Source organism: Octopus sinensis, linkage group LG2, assembly GCF_006345805.1.
Source record: "Octopus sinensis linkage group LG2, ASM634580v1, whole genome shotgun sequence".
In the NCBI taxonomy this organism is placed as follows: Eukaryota; Metazoa; Mollusca; class Cephalopoda; order Octopoda; family Octopodidae; genus Octopus; species Octopus sinensis.
Window position 1 is genome coordinate 41,471,531 of NC_042998.1, and position 15,084 is coordinate 41,486,614.

The window sequence follows — 15,084 nt, forward strand, 5'->3', positions numbered from 1 at the left end:
TGGAGATGCCACATAAATTTGAGAATCTGGAGAAAACTTAGAGAAAATTTCTTAATCCTAATAAAAATATACAAACTTGGTAACATAAAGTGTAGGTTAGATCACTTCTAGAACAATATTTTAAAAGTAAGAGAAAATTGAGCCATCTCCAACTGAACTATTGTTAAAAAAAAAAAGCTATTGCTGTATCCAGGCTGTATTCATGAAATGGTTGGAACTGGGAAAGTGTGATACACATTGTAGGGTTGACGACCTGTGCTGAATAGCCTGGGGTTGCCTCATTAAATGTATGTGTTTCCAAAAGAGAAAGAGAGGGCATGTGTGCACAACATGTCTTCGTTAGCACCATTAGTAAAAAATGGTGACAGCATACTTTCCTGTAGTTCAGCAGATGTATGAAAATTGGTGGAATGGGAGGAAAACAAAAAAGCTTACTTGAAAAATAAGTAAAGGTATATGTGTGTACATCTGGGTATTTGCTAAAAGATTATGAAATTAATAAGAACCAAATGGCATGTAGGAAATTCCATTGCACTTGGGAGCTGTCCATGTTCAATAACAAGGAAGGCATATATAGGAACTCAAAATTTTATATATATTTATACTCAATACCAGCAATGCATCTGAAAAAAACAAATGTTCAGTAAAATCTCTTTCAGACTGATTAAGAATTAAGGTTTCAGGCATAATAGATGCACAGAAGTTAACAGTTAGAATAAAATGAAATCTTTAATTATTTAGACTTCTAAGATGTAGTTGCTAGATTCTGTTGTTTAGTTGATCTAATTATTGGTATTGGAGTGGATGTAGTGAATGCATTGTAGTTGAGATAAGAAGTGAACTAGTTCAGCAAACTATTGACTGATAGTATCAAAATATTTCTCTTCATGCTAAAAGCTGACTCTAAAGCATGTTTAAGAAATGTATTGCAACATGGCTGTGAGATATGGCATTGAATACAGAAGATATGTGGTGTCTAGAGAAAAATGGGGTCAGCATTCTCTATTGGATGTTTATTGCTAATGTACATGAAAGGTAGACAAAAAACAAGTGAAATGACAGAATGGTTCAATATTAATAGTTTCGGCCCAAATGTACAAAGAAGACTGTTATTCTAGTGTGAATATGTGATTCAAATGGACAACTATTATTGGGTGAAAAAATGCTTATGAAATCGGAGTATGTTATCAGTATTGGTGATGTCAGATCTCAGGAAACTGGTCCTTGAAGAGATTACAAAAGACTGAGACAGTTTGTAGCATACTGTCTGCTAGCATGAAAAAGAGCATCAAAATGTTGATGACTATATTGTATTTTTGCTATTTTTTATCTGTTAGCCTGATAGTTCTCTGGACAGTAATTAATGTAACATTGTTTGAAGCCTGAAATTATTCAATACTGTCTGTTGGTGCCGTTTTTATTTAATGGTAAATCAATAACTATGATCATCAGGTGGCTATCTTAACAGTGGAATATCACAAAGATGAACACATATTTACCGAAGGGGTTAGAATAAAGATAAGAAACAACAAAGAGAAGTGGGGAGAGCAATAAAAGTCAAGTGAGGAGTAAGTTGATAAATATAGAGGAAGGAAGAATAAAATTAATAGGCACTAAATGAGATAGAAGGATGAAGAGAGGAAGATTAAAAGGAAGAGATAGAAAGTGGGTTAGAGAAAGCGCAATAAGACAGTCAAAAGTATTGATCAAAAAGGAATTAGGTAAACCATGAGAGATTGATTGAAAAACAGAAAAATTCAAAGTAAAAAATAAATAGTAAATTGTTTTGAACCTGACTTTGATGACTCATGCAACGTGCTCTTTTTTCTTTATTTCCTCCTCTTTCTACAATATTAACATCACATTCATCTACCCTGTTTATAACTCCTTTTCTTTATTATTTTTTTTCTCCTGTTTCTCCTGCAGCTATTACTATCCCTATTCTGTTACAGAGATTTGTCATATTCTTAAGCTATTTTGTTTTAGTGAATCTATGAGGAACTCTTCTGGTTTTCTGATACCTTAAAGCTTATTCTAAATATGCTCATTTCACTAATCTTTTCTACAGTGATAATTTTGTAATAATCCAATTTGCTGTCCCTTTATTCACTAAAATTATAATTATATCTATTAATATAAAAGAACTTGCATCTAATAGAACTATTTATACATGAAATAATCAATTTGTGCATTTATCTATTCTTGTTTGCTTGCTTAAACCAATATGTAAAAGCTGTTATGAATATTAAATATTTTATATTCAAAAATGTATTATTTTATAATTTCTAAGCTTCTGATAATTTAGAAATAAAAATTCTAGTCACATTTTTATTTAGACTTAACCATACTGTACTATATAACTATACAAGTAACCATATTCTTCTGGATTTTTTTTTATTATTTAGCTATTAGACAATAATAGAGGTATTAATTCATTTTGAAAAGGTTTATAAAAATACTAATTTAAAAAATATGACAGGCATAATGAAAAAACACATAAATATCCAAACATTCATATCCACCTGTACATTCTGGAGTGAAAGACATTCGTAAAATGTATATATGCAGCAGCAAGGGCCAAATAAAATTTTATAGTTGTATTGTGAGGAAAATATGCATAAATATTGCAAAGCATACATCATCTAAATTAGCTAGAATGTAGTGGTATTTTTTAAAAAATAAATTAATATTGTTGTCTTATTGGGAATCAACTGATAAAATGACTACTTTAGTGTGAGCACCATATGTACATGAGCTTTGGCAATGATTAAATTCAACACTTTTGCAATACAACTGCATAATTTGTAAGATCTGAGGAGCAGGAATAGCCGTAGATGTATAAAACTTGTAGCATATAGATAGATAAAGACTCCTTGATTACCCTACCACACTTTTTTTTTATGTGATTTTACAAAAATGGTACTGTTCCATATTTGTGAGCAAAGCAATATTCTGAAGGATATATTTTGTGCCTTAGAAAGGGCCACCATCTATTCAGGTCTAAAGTGGTTTTGGTACTTGTAGAGAAACTTTTGCTTTCAGAGAGCAGTTTTACTATTTTACTAATATGTAGTTTGCATAAATTTATCATTCATAGAGATTATAAAGATTCAAGTTGTCTTGTTCTTCATGAAAGATACTTTAAAAGAATTAGTACATCAGTGAGCTTGTCTCAGTTGCATGTGAATTACACCAGTTTATGAAAGGTTTGATACCATCTTCATAAGCCTCTGTGTGTGTGTGTGTGTGTGTGTGTATTTAGAAGCACAGTGAACTCACAACTACTATCAATGTAGAAAAAGAAGAGTATTGCAGAAATAAGTGAACCCTGAGACATACTCAAGTTGATAAATTGGGACTTGAATGGAGTTCATCAGCAAAAACTGCAATGGAGTGAGCTGACAGAGAACTTTCATTTCATATAATGAGACAAGGGTAATGCCATAGACAGACAGCCTTTCTAAGTTCTTTGCAAGACTCAGTTGAAGGCTTACAACATTGCTTTTGAAAAAGTTCTCAAAGGCAAGAAACTACTGATATGTGGTGCAGAATATTGAGTATCTAGTAGCTATGGCACTCCAAAAATCATATTGGTGATTATTGAGAAGAAAAAGTAGCTTGATTTGATAAATGAGACTATTACTTGAGATTGTTTCCAGTACATTTGAGATGTTGAAAGTAACTGAAGGTTGGAGATTATCTACCTGAAGGGAAACACTGTTGTATGTTTAAATAGATTGTATACAGAAACTGTATGCAAATATTGCACACAATAACCTTATACATAGTTTGAACTGTTTTCATGACTCAGTCATCCACATCTAATTTTCTCAGTACTCACCTATCTACAGAGCAGGGGACTCTATCAAATACTTTTCTTGATTAACAAATTCAAAACAGTTGTTTCTTTAACTAAAAACACTTGTTTGATGTATGCGAATCCACATATTGATATAAAACTAAACTGCATGTTATCCAACTTGGCTTATACTAAACCCACCCCTTTATTGTGACTCTACTTTTTTAACCTTGTCTATCAACCTGAAGTCTCTGCAATTCCCATCTGTAATGCATCTCTTGTAATTTCATGGCAGTTTAAACTGTTACTACTATTCTAGTTATTATTAGTTATTATAGGTTATTCAAGTTATTAAGATTAGCACTCTGCTTAACACTTAATTATCTATATTAATATTTCACTTACATAAGAATCATTACCATGCTGGGCAAAATGCTTAATGGCATTTTGTCTGTCTTTACATTCTGAGTTCAAATGCCACCAGGGCCAACTTTGTCTTTCATCCTTTCGGAGTTGATAAAATAAGTACCAGTTGAGCACTGAAGTCGATGTGATCAACTAGACCCTACCTCCACCAAATTTGCTTGCCTTGTGCTAAAACTTGCATGTAACCCACTATTTGTTACCAGCAACTGTCCATTCATCTTTTTGAAGCTCTCAGACAAAGAAATATATAGTGAAAGGATTTTCAATTTCCGCATCTCCCTTTTACATCTACATGGCTGTAACTCATCGAAGCAGTTCTTCAAATGAAATCTCTTTTTTTTTTTTCTTTCCTTTACCTTTGTAACTCCCAGCAAATAAATGGTTACATGAGGTCCATTTTATTGTTGGTTGCTTGCTATCTTATTGGCAGTGACTTCTAATGAAAAGAAAAATAAATGTTATTGCATGTAAATGTCATTACACTAATACTTTTTATTTTACAGATGTCGAAGGGTTAACTGCTTTAGATATGTCACCTGAAAGAGAGGCACATTACCTGATCCGGAAGATTCGAAGACAAGTGAGATTAGTCAATCGCAAATGGGCAGAAATTAATCAAAGTTGCAATGAATGGCAATCACAAATTGATGAAGTCCTTGAGGTAAGATAAACATCTTTTACTGTTGTTTTCTACTTCTGCTTACAGTTAAGCCACTTTAAGCAGAATAAGTGAATATAAAGATTGTTCTATATGCATCTAGGGATCTCTGAGATTGTACCTGTGTGTTACATTAACATATATATATATACACGCGTGCACACACACACACACACACACACACACACACACACACACACACAACTGTCTGTCTATTTGTCTCTATCTATCTGTCTGTCTATCTATCCATCCCAAAGAATTCTATGTTGTCAGTGCATATTTCCAATGGCTTCACTTTCAGTTTATGCATACAGCGAGCAACCCTAACTCTCTTTGTTTTTACTATGCTTTGTGTGTGTGTGTGTTTCTTAATATGTGTGAATATGCATTGGGCAGTGTCTTCTGCTGTAACCCAGGTTGATTAATGCCTTGTGAGTGAGTTTGCTAGATAATGAAAACTTGTTGAATAAAAAATACCTTCTAAAACATGTAAGGGTTGGTATCAGAAAGAGCAGCCAGCTGTAAAATCCTGCTTCAAATACATCTCTGCTCAACCTACAGTTCCATGGAAAGCTGGACATTAAAGAAGTGACCTCACTAGAGATGGTGACATGGAGTGGCACCCAGTGCACTCTACAGAGTGCACTGTTGTTGGCATTAGGAAAGGTGTTCATCTGTCGAAACCATGCCAAAACAGACATTGATACTCAATGACTTATCAGATCTTCTCAAACTGTCCAACCCATGCCAGTATGGAATGTGGACAATAACTGATGATAACAATGATGATACATATATATAAAACTCTCTCTTTCACACATGCACAGTACCCTCTGCATGGTTGCTCAACCTGCTAGTGCATAAGTATTACCTTTCAATTTGAATGTTAACATTAGTACACACATGCACACACATTCATATTCAAGACCAACAATATGTAATTATTGAAATTTAAGGATTAAATCAATTGCATTAGCCTAGAACAAGGTCACTAACAATAACAGGATATTAAATTTTGATTTGTAATGCTAATAAAACCACAGCAATTCTGAGCCATGGCTATCTAATCACTTGGCTGCTACATTTACTATTTCAGGAATTTAATTAAGAATACTCATATTACTTTGCTTCCATTGCAAGTACTTTGCATCATCATCATTAGTTACATCTTTTGATGGTTTCTTTTTTAATCTTTTTATGGTAGCTTAGATCAGACAAATCATGCAATATCATCTTCTCTATGTTTTTCTGTGAGTTTTCTCTCTAGTTATACCCAATATTATTATCCGTGTATTTATCAGTCTATTTTTATTCTGGCAACAACTTTTTGTCATTTCTTTACTAAACTTTAATTTTTTTTTTTGTTCTTTGTCTTTCACCTTTCTCTTTTCTGCTCTAAATCAGTTAATCTATCTGTCTGTCCATCCCCATTCCACCCCTTTCTCTTAATCAATCAAATAATAGATTTGTAATACAGAGGATCATGAAAGGTAATTCTTTTGTCTTGAAAATTTCTCTTTGACTTTTCATAATTTCAGTCAGACATAAATTGCACTTCTATCATACGTATTACTATGTTAGTCTCTCAAATGAATTAACAATCCAATTATCAGTAAAAACAAGAGGCCCTCTTAAAATATGGTTCAACCGCTCCAAACTTTTGTTAACTTTCCTATCTATCTCCTTCGCTTCTCCCTAGTGCCTAAATGACAAGGAAAAACACTAACCTTTAGCCAATGACAGAACTTCTATCTAGCATTTCACCCTGCCATCTTGAAAATGAAAGGATACATTAATGTTGCCCCTAACATATTAAAAGATGTGATAGACCTGACCAGATATTACATTTTTAATGATAGTCTGCTTAATCAGAACTGAACAAGGGTTAAACAATAAAATCTTAATGCCAATCTACAGTGAATAAAGTAACAAGTGATGCTGTTTGTAACTGCTTCTTACATTTGATACGGTTTTTAATTCACCTAAATTACTAATGCACCTTATACTTTCGATTATTGTATTGACCATATAGAACATAATTTGTATGTTGCCACTTCCTACCTTACGGTAGCTGCCTTCCTGATAGTAGGAGACAGAATTCAGTCCGCTAAACACTTTACTTCAATATTTCTTGTAACCGGTTTCAAACTATTGTCAATGCTGAATTGATAATAAAAATCAGGTCAGCTTCAAATAGAAGTTCCCTTATACAACCATCTCTTAAAAGCATTCTATAGGATTGTATGGGAAAAACGAAAGGTTTATGTTACAAGTCATTGGTAAATATCTGTGCCACATAATTTATATAATTCACCACTATCATAAATTTATATTTTTAAGATATACAACTAAATGATATATAAGCTGTGGAAGCATGAAAATGAATGCCAAATTGTGTGGGCAGAGTGAAGATTTGTAATGTTAACCAAATATATTTTGATAGCTGCACTTCATTAATGCATTGGATAGGTGGAGGGAACAAAATCTGACATTGAATTTCTTCTGCATAAATATACAACACTTTCTTTCAAACTAGTCAGAGAGACCTTTTATGCGAGTTGGCCTATCTTCTGATGTAGCAATTATTTCTTTCTTCAAATGAATATATCACTGTCTTATTCAAAATAAGATAGCCGTGACTAGAAAACAAATCAGGAAACACAAATTAGCCTAACTCTTCTGCATTAAAGCTTGAGGAATCATTTTTACCAGATAGAAAAGGGACGTGCTATTATTTAAAATTCTGTGAAAATATCTAAAGCTTTACAGGTAAAGAAGTGTGTGTGTGTATGCATGCATGTGCATACATGTATGTTTATGAAGAAATTAGGCCTGTCTTCTATCTAGCAGAAAAATGGCAAACTGGTGAATCAACCCAGTTGTCTTAGGATTATTATTTATGAAAAGAACACTGAGGCCAATCAACAACCTTATCTTCTGAGTCAGACTGGTATCCAGTGTGAGATCATATACACCTTCCCTACTAAACACACACCTGTTAAGTGTTTGTCAATAATTTTCATTCACAAAACAATTCATTTGTTTTCAGGATTTCTATATGTTTAAATGTTTTATTTGTATTTTAGTTTATTTTATTGATCTAACAAGTGCAATGTTAAGGCAACTTCTGCAATCGATTTAATGGATGCAATTCTGGTGCAACTTCAATGCAATTACAAAAGAAAAAAATACTTAACTAAATTATATCAATTTTCATTTTGGTTTTCATTGAAATTCAATTATAATTTCATTTTATTTTCTATCAGCCTTCATTTCATATCTCCACTTCTACATTGTTCCATTACACTCATGTCTCATCTCTCTATCTTACTGTCTTTTATTTCTCTGTCTTTTTCATTCCATTCCTGCCTTATTTTCCCCTCTGCCTTAATCCCTCATTTAGCACCCCCACTCCCATTCTCTATCATTTCTCACTTCCACTCATTATTTTAACTTTCCCCCCACTCTCTTTCTGTCCAAATTCCTATCTGTTTCTTTCTCTTTTATTACCCCCATATTTTTATCTTTCACTTTTAGCCCTTCTCTTCCTTTCCCCTCTCTGTTTATCGCCTCCCCCATCGAATCACTTCTTTTTTCATTCAATCCCCTTTTTTTTCATACACTTGTTACAAATTCTTTTGCTTTCATGTTTTTCCATCTTTCTTATCTTTCTTTATTTTTTTCCTGAGCTTTTCTCTCTGCCCAATATTCTTTCTACATACTAGGCAACTTTTTTTTGTACCTGAGTGGGGAGGGGGTCTCTGCTGAGGGTTCCTATTTGTTTCACATTATATCTTTCTTGTCACTTAGTAATTATCCAGTACACTATTTTACATCTTTTATTCAATTATTTTTTTTTAATATACTAATTAGCATGTTTACTGCCCTTTAACTTGACTTTAGCTTTCTGAGTACACCTGAAAAATAATAATAATCTCACTTATTTTTGCAACCAGTCATCCAGTAAGATTTCCTTGTATTAGCTTCAAATGAAAATTGTAAAAATTATAAATACTAAACTTGTCTGTAAAAAGAAAAAAAATCTCTTTGGGGAGGTTTTGTCTCTACATATACACATACACACACATGCATGCGCACACACACTTTATTATAATCTGAATTTAATATTGTTTTCTAACTTGAAAGTTTTATTTCCTAACTACTTCTGATCACTGAAAGCTGATTATTAGTTTATTCCTTTATAAACCACATTTCACTTCCCATATTTTCTGCTTATCTATATGTATGTTTGTGTGAGTGTGTGCTTACTCAATGACTGACTGAAGCCTTCAGAACATACTAAGATATCTGAAAGTTCTTTCAAGTCTCACACAGAGCCAGGATTGTAAACTTATACTCTGTAAAGTGTTTGTTTTGTTGCTGGAACTATTGCCATACTCATAAATGTCAAGTTACCTCTGTAGTAGTTCTGCTCTTATCTTAACAACTCAGTGCTTTTTTATTTATCACTTTTCAGTGTAGCAAATATAAATATTCTTATTTTTGGTTAAAAGTTTTCACTGCATGTTCTCTTCATTCTTCATGATTGCTTCTTCATAAAGTTTTGCACTACCAAAAATTAAAAAGCCATATTTGTATGCTAATTCAATGTCAGTGTTTTTACTCTATTATTAATTCATCACCAGAAAAATATTAGTTGTATCTCTGCTGATATCATATGTCTTGAAATGTAATTAAAGAGTGAAATTTTGTTTTGAATATATTTCTTAATGTCAGAATGTCTCAGTGTTTATGGAGAGGATCATTCAATAAATTGGTCTTTTTATCTAATTGGTTGATAAAATCTTCATGTAGTAATGCCAATTCTTAAGCTAAAGTTTTCCTTCTCTTGACTGCTAAATTAAAATGAAGAATGCATCTGTGTTCGTGCTATGAATAAATTACAGATTTTGATCCTAGTTAGCTATGAGGATTTCACATCAGTCATTTGTTCATTGTCTCCTTTTGAAATTAGGCTAACTGAGATACAACTGTAAGAATCCTACTGAGACAGCAGGAATTATAGTCTTGAGGTTAGTACTCCCAAAAGCGAGAGTCTTTCTTTTGAGTATTAACCTCATGTTTAATATGTTAATTTCGATCAGGTTAAGTTGATGCAACTCTGCTCAATATGAATGAGATTATAATTTTGTCATAAGTAATATGAAAATGAAAGTGAGTTGATAAAAGGAAGAGACTTCATTTTATTGGCTTCTCCCATTTCTCTCATTAGATTTCTCCCTTTCACCTTGCCTCTGATATAAAGTGTAATGGTAAACAATATTGGCTTTTATGAAATGTAGCAATAAAATTATTTTACAGTTTCTAAAAATTAGTCTATTTCAAAACTAATATTCTGTTCCTAAGTTACTAATAACTTTTCTAAAAGCAGTTATTACCTGAAGTGTTATTGAAAGCCATATATAGGCTTTTTATATTTGGAAACACTGTAGTAACAATGTTGCTTTTACTGTCATGAGTTATATAGTAAAGCTAGATAACTAGTGCCAGCTTTCTCAACTGTCTGTTATACCATTGGACGGGCAAGCAACATCAGAACTAGCTCTTCCCTCACTGTTTTCATTAATTCTTATTCCAGTTCGGCAATAGCAGTGTGTACCCAGCCCACTAAATGGATTTTACGCTCTAGCATACTTTTTCTTGAAGTGCTATATTATATACATTCATAACAAAGTATCATTTTCACTTTTTGAATTTTTATACATTTTCTTCATGTTTCCAAGTTTTTTGAAAACTTTTTCATTTGTCACTTTTTTCTTTAGGAACTCTGAAATACTATTCTATTTAACTTTGCTTTAAAAAAAAACATTCCCAACATAATACATTTTTATTTGCAATGAAAAATAGTTACTGGCAACATGATAGCATTATTTTTAGATTCATGTTATATTATACCTGGAATAAACTTTTAGATACCACTCTTAAGTTTTATTCAACTAATCTCCTATATATGTTACTTTCAAATGATAATTGACGGAAATAGATGTCTTACTCCTTCCTCATCACAGTGATTGTTTAGGATAAATATATTACCATTAATTAAATTGAGTGTTCGGTTTTTGTTTTACATTTATTTTGCTATGCTAATATTTTTTTTGTTTACTTTTTTATGTCCTAATTTTACAATTTTCATATTGTTGGAATGATAGAAGAAAATGTTTACTTTGCTAATTATTTAGTCACTGTTGCCATAAATATATCATCTAGTTGCCTATGTATATTTTGAACTCTTTAAAATTTGCATTAGTATACTTGTTAATTTAAAATTAAGACACTATCTATAACCAAAGTCAACTTGAAAGTAAGGAAAAAGAAAATTATATTTACAGATATAAATTATATTTACTGTCTTGTAGCTGTCATTATAAATTATCAACAGAAACAACAGCCAATAAAACTCGACCATAACTATTATGTTTCATACATGTTTCTTTATAAATCAAGATGCAAAGATTAATTCATTTCAAAAATTATCATCACATATATTTGATTTTATCACAGCAATGTTGTACGAAAATAGCCAGTTTATATTAAGTGTTTAAAATTAATTTTTCCATTTGATTTACTAATTTTTTAATAAATAAAATAATTCATAAAATATAATTTATTTCCTGTGTAAAACTTAATTTTACAAAAATTTATATTCCTCATATTTTGACCTTTAACAGAAAATGACTGTGTTCCATGAAGCAATGGATTATTTGAATGAACAACTCCAGGAATCTGAGGATGAGAGGTCCAAGTGGCAACATGTTGGTGATGTGATTATTGAGAACCTACAAGAAGAAATAGACTTGACGAAAGTGAGTACACATGTTTTTCTAAGATTATGGTGTGTCATTATTCCTTCAGTTATCTGACTATGGATAAAGTTACATGAAAAATAGATTTTAGTTCCTAACTAACAGAGAATACAAATCTGAGCCACAGCTACACTATATTTTGCATGCTTTAGTGTTTATGCTCACCACCTGATTTAGTGCATACACTCTTTATTGATGTATTTTCAGCTATTTTTCTGCTGTCCCTTCAATTCAAATATTTCCAACACACATCCCTTTATTTCTATCAACTTTCATAAATTGCCCTAACAACTTTTGATCTTTGTGAAAAATAAGTCTTAATAGATCATTGAAGTAATTAGTTCAGTCAATTTGTTGATATTTGCTTTTTTGATTACTGCACCATAGATAGATGGCATAGCCAAATTGTTGAGAACTTTGAGGCCCCATGTTTGATCCCACTGTGCAGCACTTTGGGCAAGTGTCTACAACTATATTTCACTTTTGTAGTTGTAGACTATGTGGAAGCTTGTCAGATGGACGGCATCTGTAATTCAAAGGAAATGCTTTATCACACGCAGTGCCATGCAGACTCTGCTTGAGTATTACTGTTAAGAGTATAAACATCTGTGGAATAGACTGTACACAATAATTCAATGATTGGATATCTCTTTTGGTTGATCAACTGGAATGGTCTTCATGGAAACAGATTTGAAACCCATTCACTGTATTACAGTAATTCTTAAATGTAAACCATGTCTATTTCAGTTTCATACTCAGTGTTTAATAAGGTCTTCTATAATTAAATATTATTCCTTTACAGTATTATTTTATAGCTTGGTTTAACCCAAGAACTTTATTTATTCAGGTGATAATTTCAAGTTGGTGAGAATATCTAAATTTATTCAATTGCTTTCTCATGATATAAACTTACAAAAACAACCTCAACAAAATGCAAGGAGCTTATCAAAGAATGACTCAAGGGAATAAATATGAAAAACTGAAACAATATTCTCCTAAAATAAGTCAGTGACTAAAATAATTTGCCTAGTTTATTATTATCTGATCTACAGATTGTTTTATAACTGTTCTCCTGACAATACAATAGTCAGCTACCATAACTTGCACTTGTCTTGTCATAAAATGTTTCTACTTTTATATTAGTAGTAAAATATTGACAGGGAAATGAGTTGCTAATTTGCTGATATAAAAATTATTTTCTTTCAACTCTCTCTTTCTCAGCACACACCCTCACTAGTGTATCGCTGAATATCTTGATAAGAGTAGTATATAATGGTTTATACATATTACAGAAAAATTTTCTTTTCCTCATCTAAATCACATTTTTTTTTTCATAAATAGATAAATGAATAAATAAATAAAAGTAATTTAGGTTGAGAAAAATAGATTTCTTTTGTTATAGTTTTTACTGAGTTGTATTAAAAAAATTAAATTCTTTGCATCCATAAACACATATGCTTGCACACTCATATTTTCTTTGCTAAGATAGATAAAAATCATCACCAGAAATGAGTCGATTTATTGATTGTTGAAGCAAATATTTGGCAGCTAGATGCCAAGCCTATGACTAACCACTTTAACATGAAATAGGTGTGTAACTTGTTTGTCATCCAGGCAGACTGAATCAAGCAGTTATATGATTTGAAATAGTTGTAAATTTTAAACCCTTGATTTTACATAATCAGTTGTCCAGCACCTTAACTTCATGACCACTTTGTTTCCCATTTGTGTATTCAGATAAGGACATAAATGCATGTGTATGCTAATGCACAAGCATATGTAAGCACACAAACTCACATACATGGATGGTTTGTGTATGCTCTTTTCTCTTTACTTGTTTCAGTCATTTGACTGTAGCCATGCTGGAACACCGCCTTTAGTCGAGCACATCGACCCCAGGACTTATTCTTTGTAAGCCTAGTACTTATTCTGTCGGTCCTTTTTGCCGAACCGCTAAGTTACGGGGACATAAACACACCAGCATCGGTTGTCACGCGATGTTGGGGGGACAAACATAAACACACTCACACACATATATATATATATATATTATATATATATATATGACGAGCTTCTTTCAGTTTCCGTCTGCCAAATCCACTCACAAGGCTTTGGTCGGCCCGAGGCTATAGTAAAAGACATTTGCCCAAGGTGCCACGCAGTAGGAATGAACCCGGAACCACGTGGTTGGTAAGCAAGCTACTTACCACACAGCCACTCATGCGTGTATGAAAGATTTGTCGTTACTAACTATACATCCAGTATTACTGATCTATGGGTTGATTAGATAGTGTCTAAATAGATTTTCTCCTTTTGCACACTAAGTGAACAATGTTGTAGAAACCAATGGGACAAAGAATTGAGAAATTAATGGTCAACAAGCTTCACAAACCAACTACTGTCTTGCTTGTTAGTGGAACATAGAAAAGACAGGCAAGTACTGGAAGGTACACTAAAAACTTAGGGGTTCATGAAGTGGTGAAGAAACAATGATTATACTAGATATGCTTTCTGTGATATTCCAATCCGTTGAAGTTAAAAAGATAGTATTGGCTTTTGCACAAAACCATCTTGATGTCAAGAGCACAATGAATGATCTGGGTATAGCTAGAAAACATCTGTTTGACTTGTTCAACATTTCTGGAGAGACCATGGTCTCAAAATTACCCATTCTTGTTTTTGTTGGATTGCTGCTCTCAGTGTGATATTAAGATTCACTCTAAAACCTGCCAAAATACATTCCTTTAGAATTTGAGAATGAAATTGCATCACTGTCATTGGGTCAAGTAATGACATTGAGGGAACTTATTAGAAAAGAGCTACAGTGATAGACATCAACATTTTTAATATAGAACATATTTTTTAAGAATTTTCATGCAAGAAACTTTGTTATTAAACATAGGCTACTATCTAATAAATAGGAAGGAACAATGTGATAAGGTCATATATGATTGTGTGGTTAAAATGTGTGTGTGTCTTTTACTAAAATGCAGTTAATTTGTGATTAACTTAGAAGAAATCTGTAACCACAAATTTTGATATCAAAGTAGTTTTTTAATGAGATATGAAAATGGCATTGGCATAAGAGATGTCAACTGATGAAGAATGTCTCAAAGATACTCTTTCTATAATTATTACTCTCCAAACATAAGGCGTCTATATTATTGTTTGCAAAACTAAAAAGAAAATCATCTCTGTATGATACTCATTATTATAAAGAATAATGATTTACCAAATCTCTTCAGAATCACTGGTTAGCATAAGAATGACTCATGGTTTGTTGATTCTGTGTGAAGGTGGCCATAATTAACCAAAACAATGAAATTCTATAGCTGGTGGTTAATGAGTTCAGTTTGCAACCAGACAATTTTGAGTTC

At 32.2% G+C, this 15,084-nt stretch overlaps 1 protein-coding gene across 8 annotated transcripts in view; it reads left to right on the forward strand.

Moving 5' to 3' along the window:
• LOC115232614 (dystrophin) overlaps positions 1-15,084 on the forward strand; it is a 744,226-nt gene that overhangs the window by 652,973 nt on the left and 76,169 nt on the right. For all 8 annotated transcript variants that reach the window (XM_029802603.2, XM_036512501.1, XM_029802605.2 and 5 more), the window contains 2 exons: positions 4,729-4,886; positions 11,573-11,707. In XM_029802603.2, coding sequence (XP_029658463.1) covers positions 4,729-4,886; positions 11,573-11,707 — 293 coding nt within the window. The remainder of the gene's footprint in view (positions 1-4,728; positions 4,887-11,572; positions 11,708-15,084) is intronic.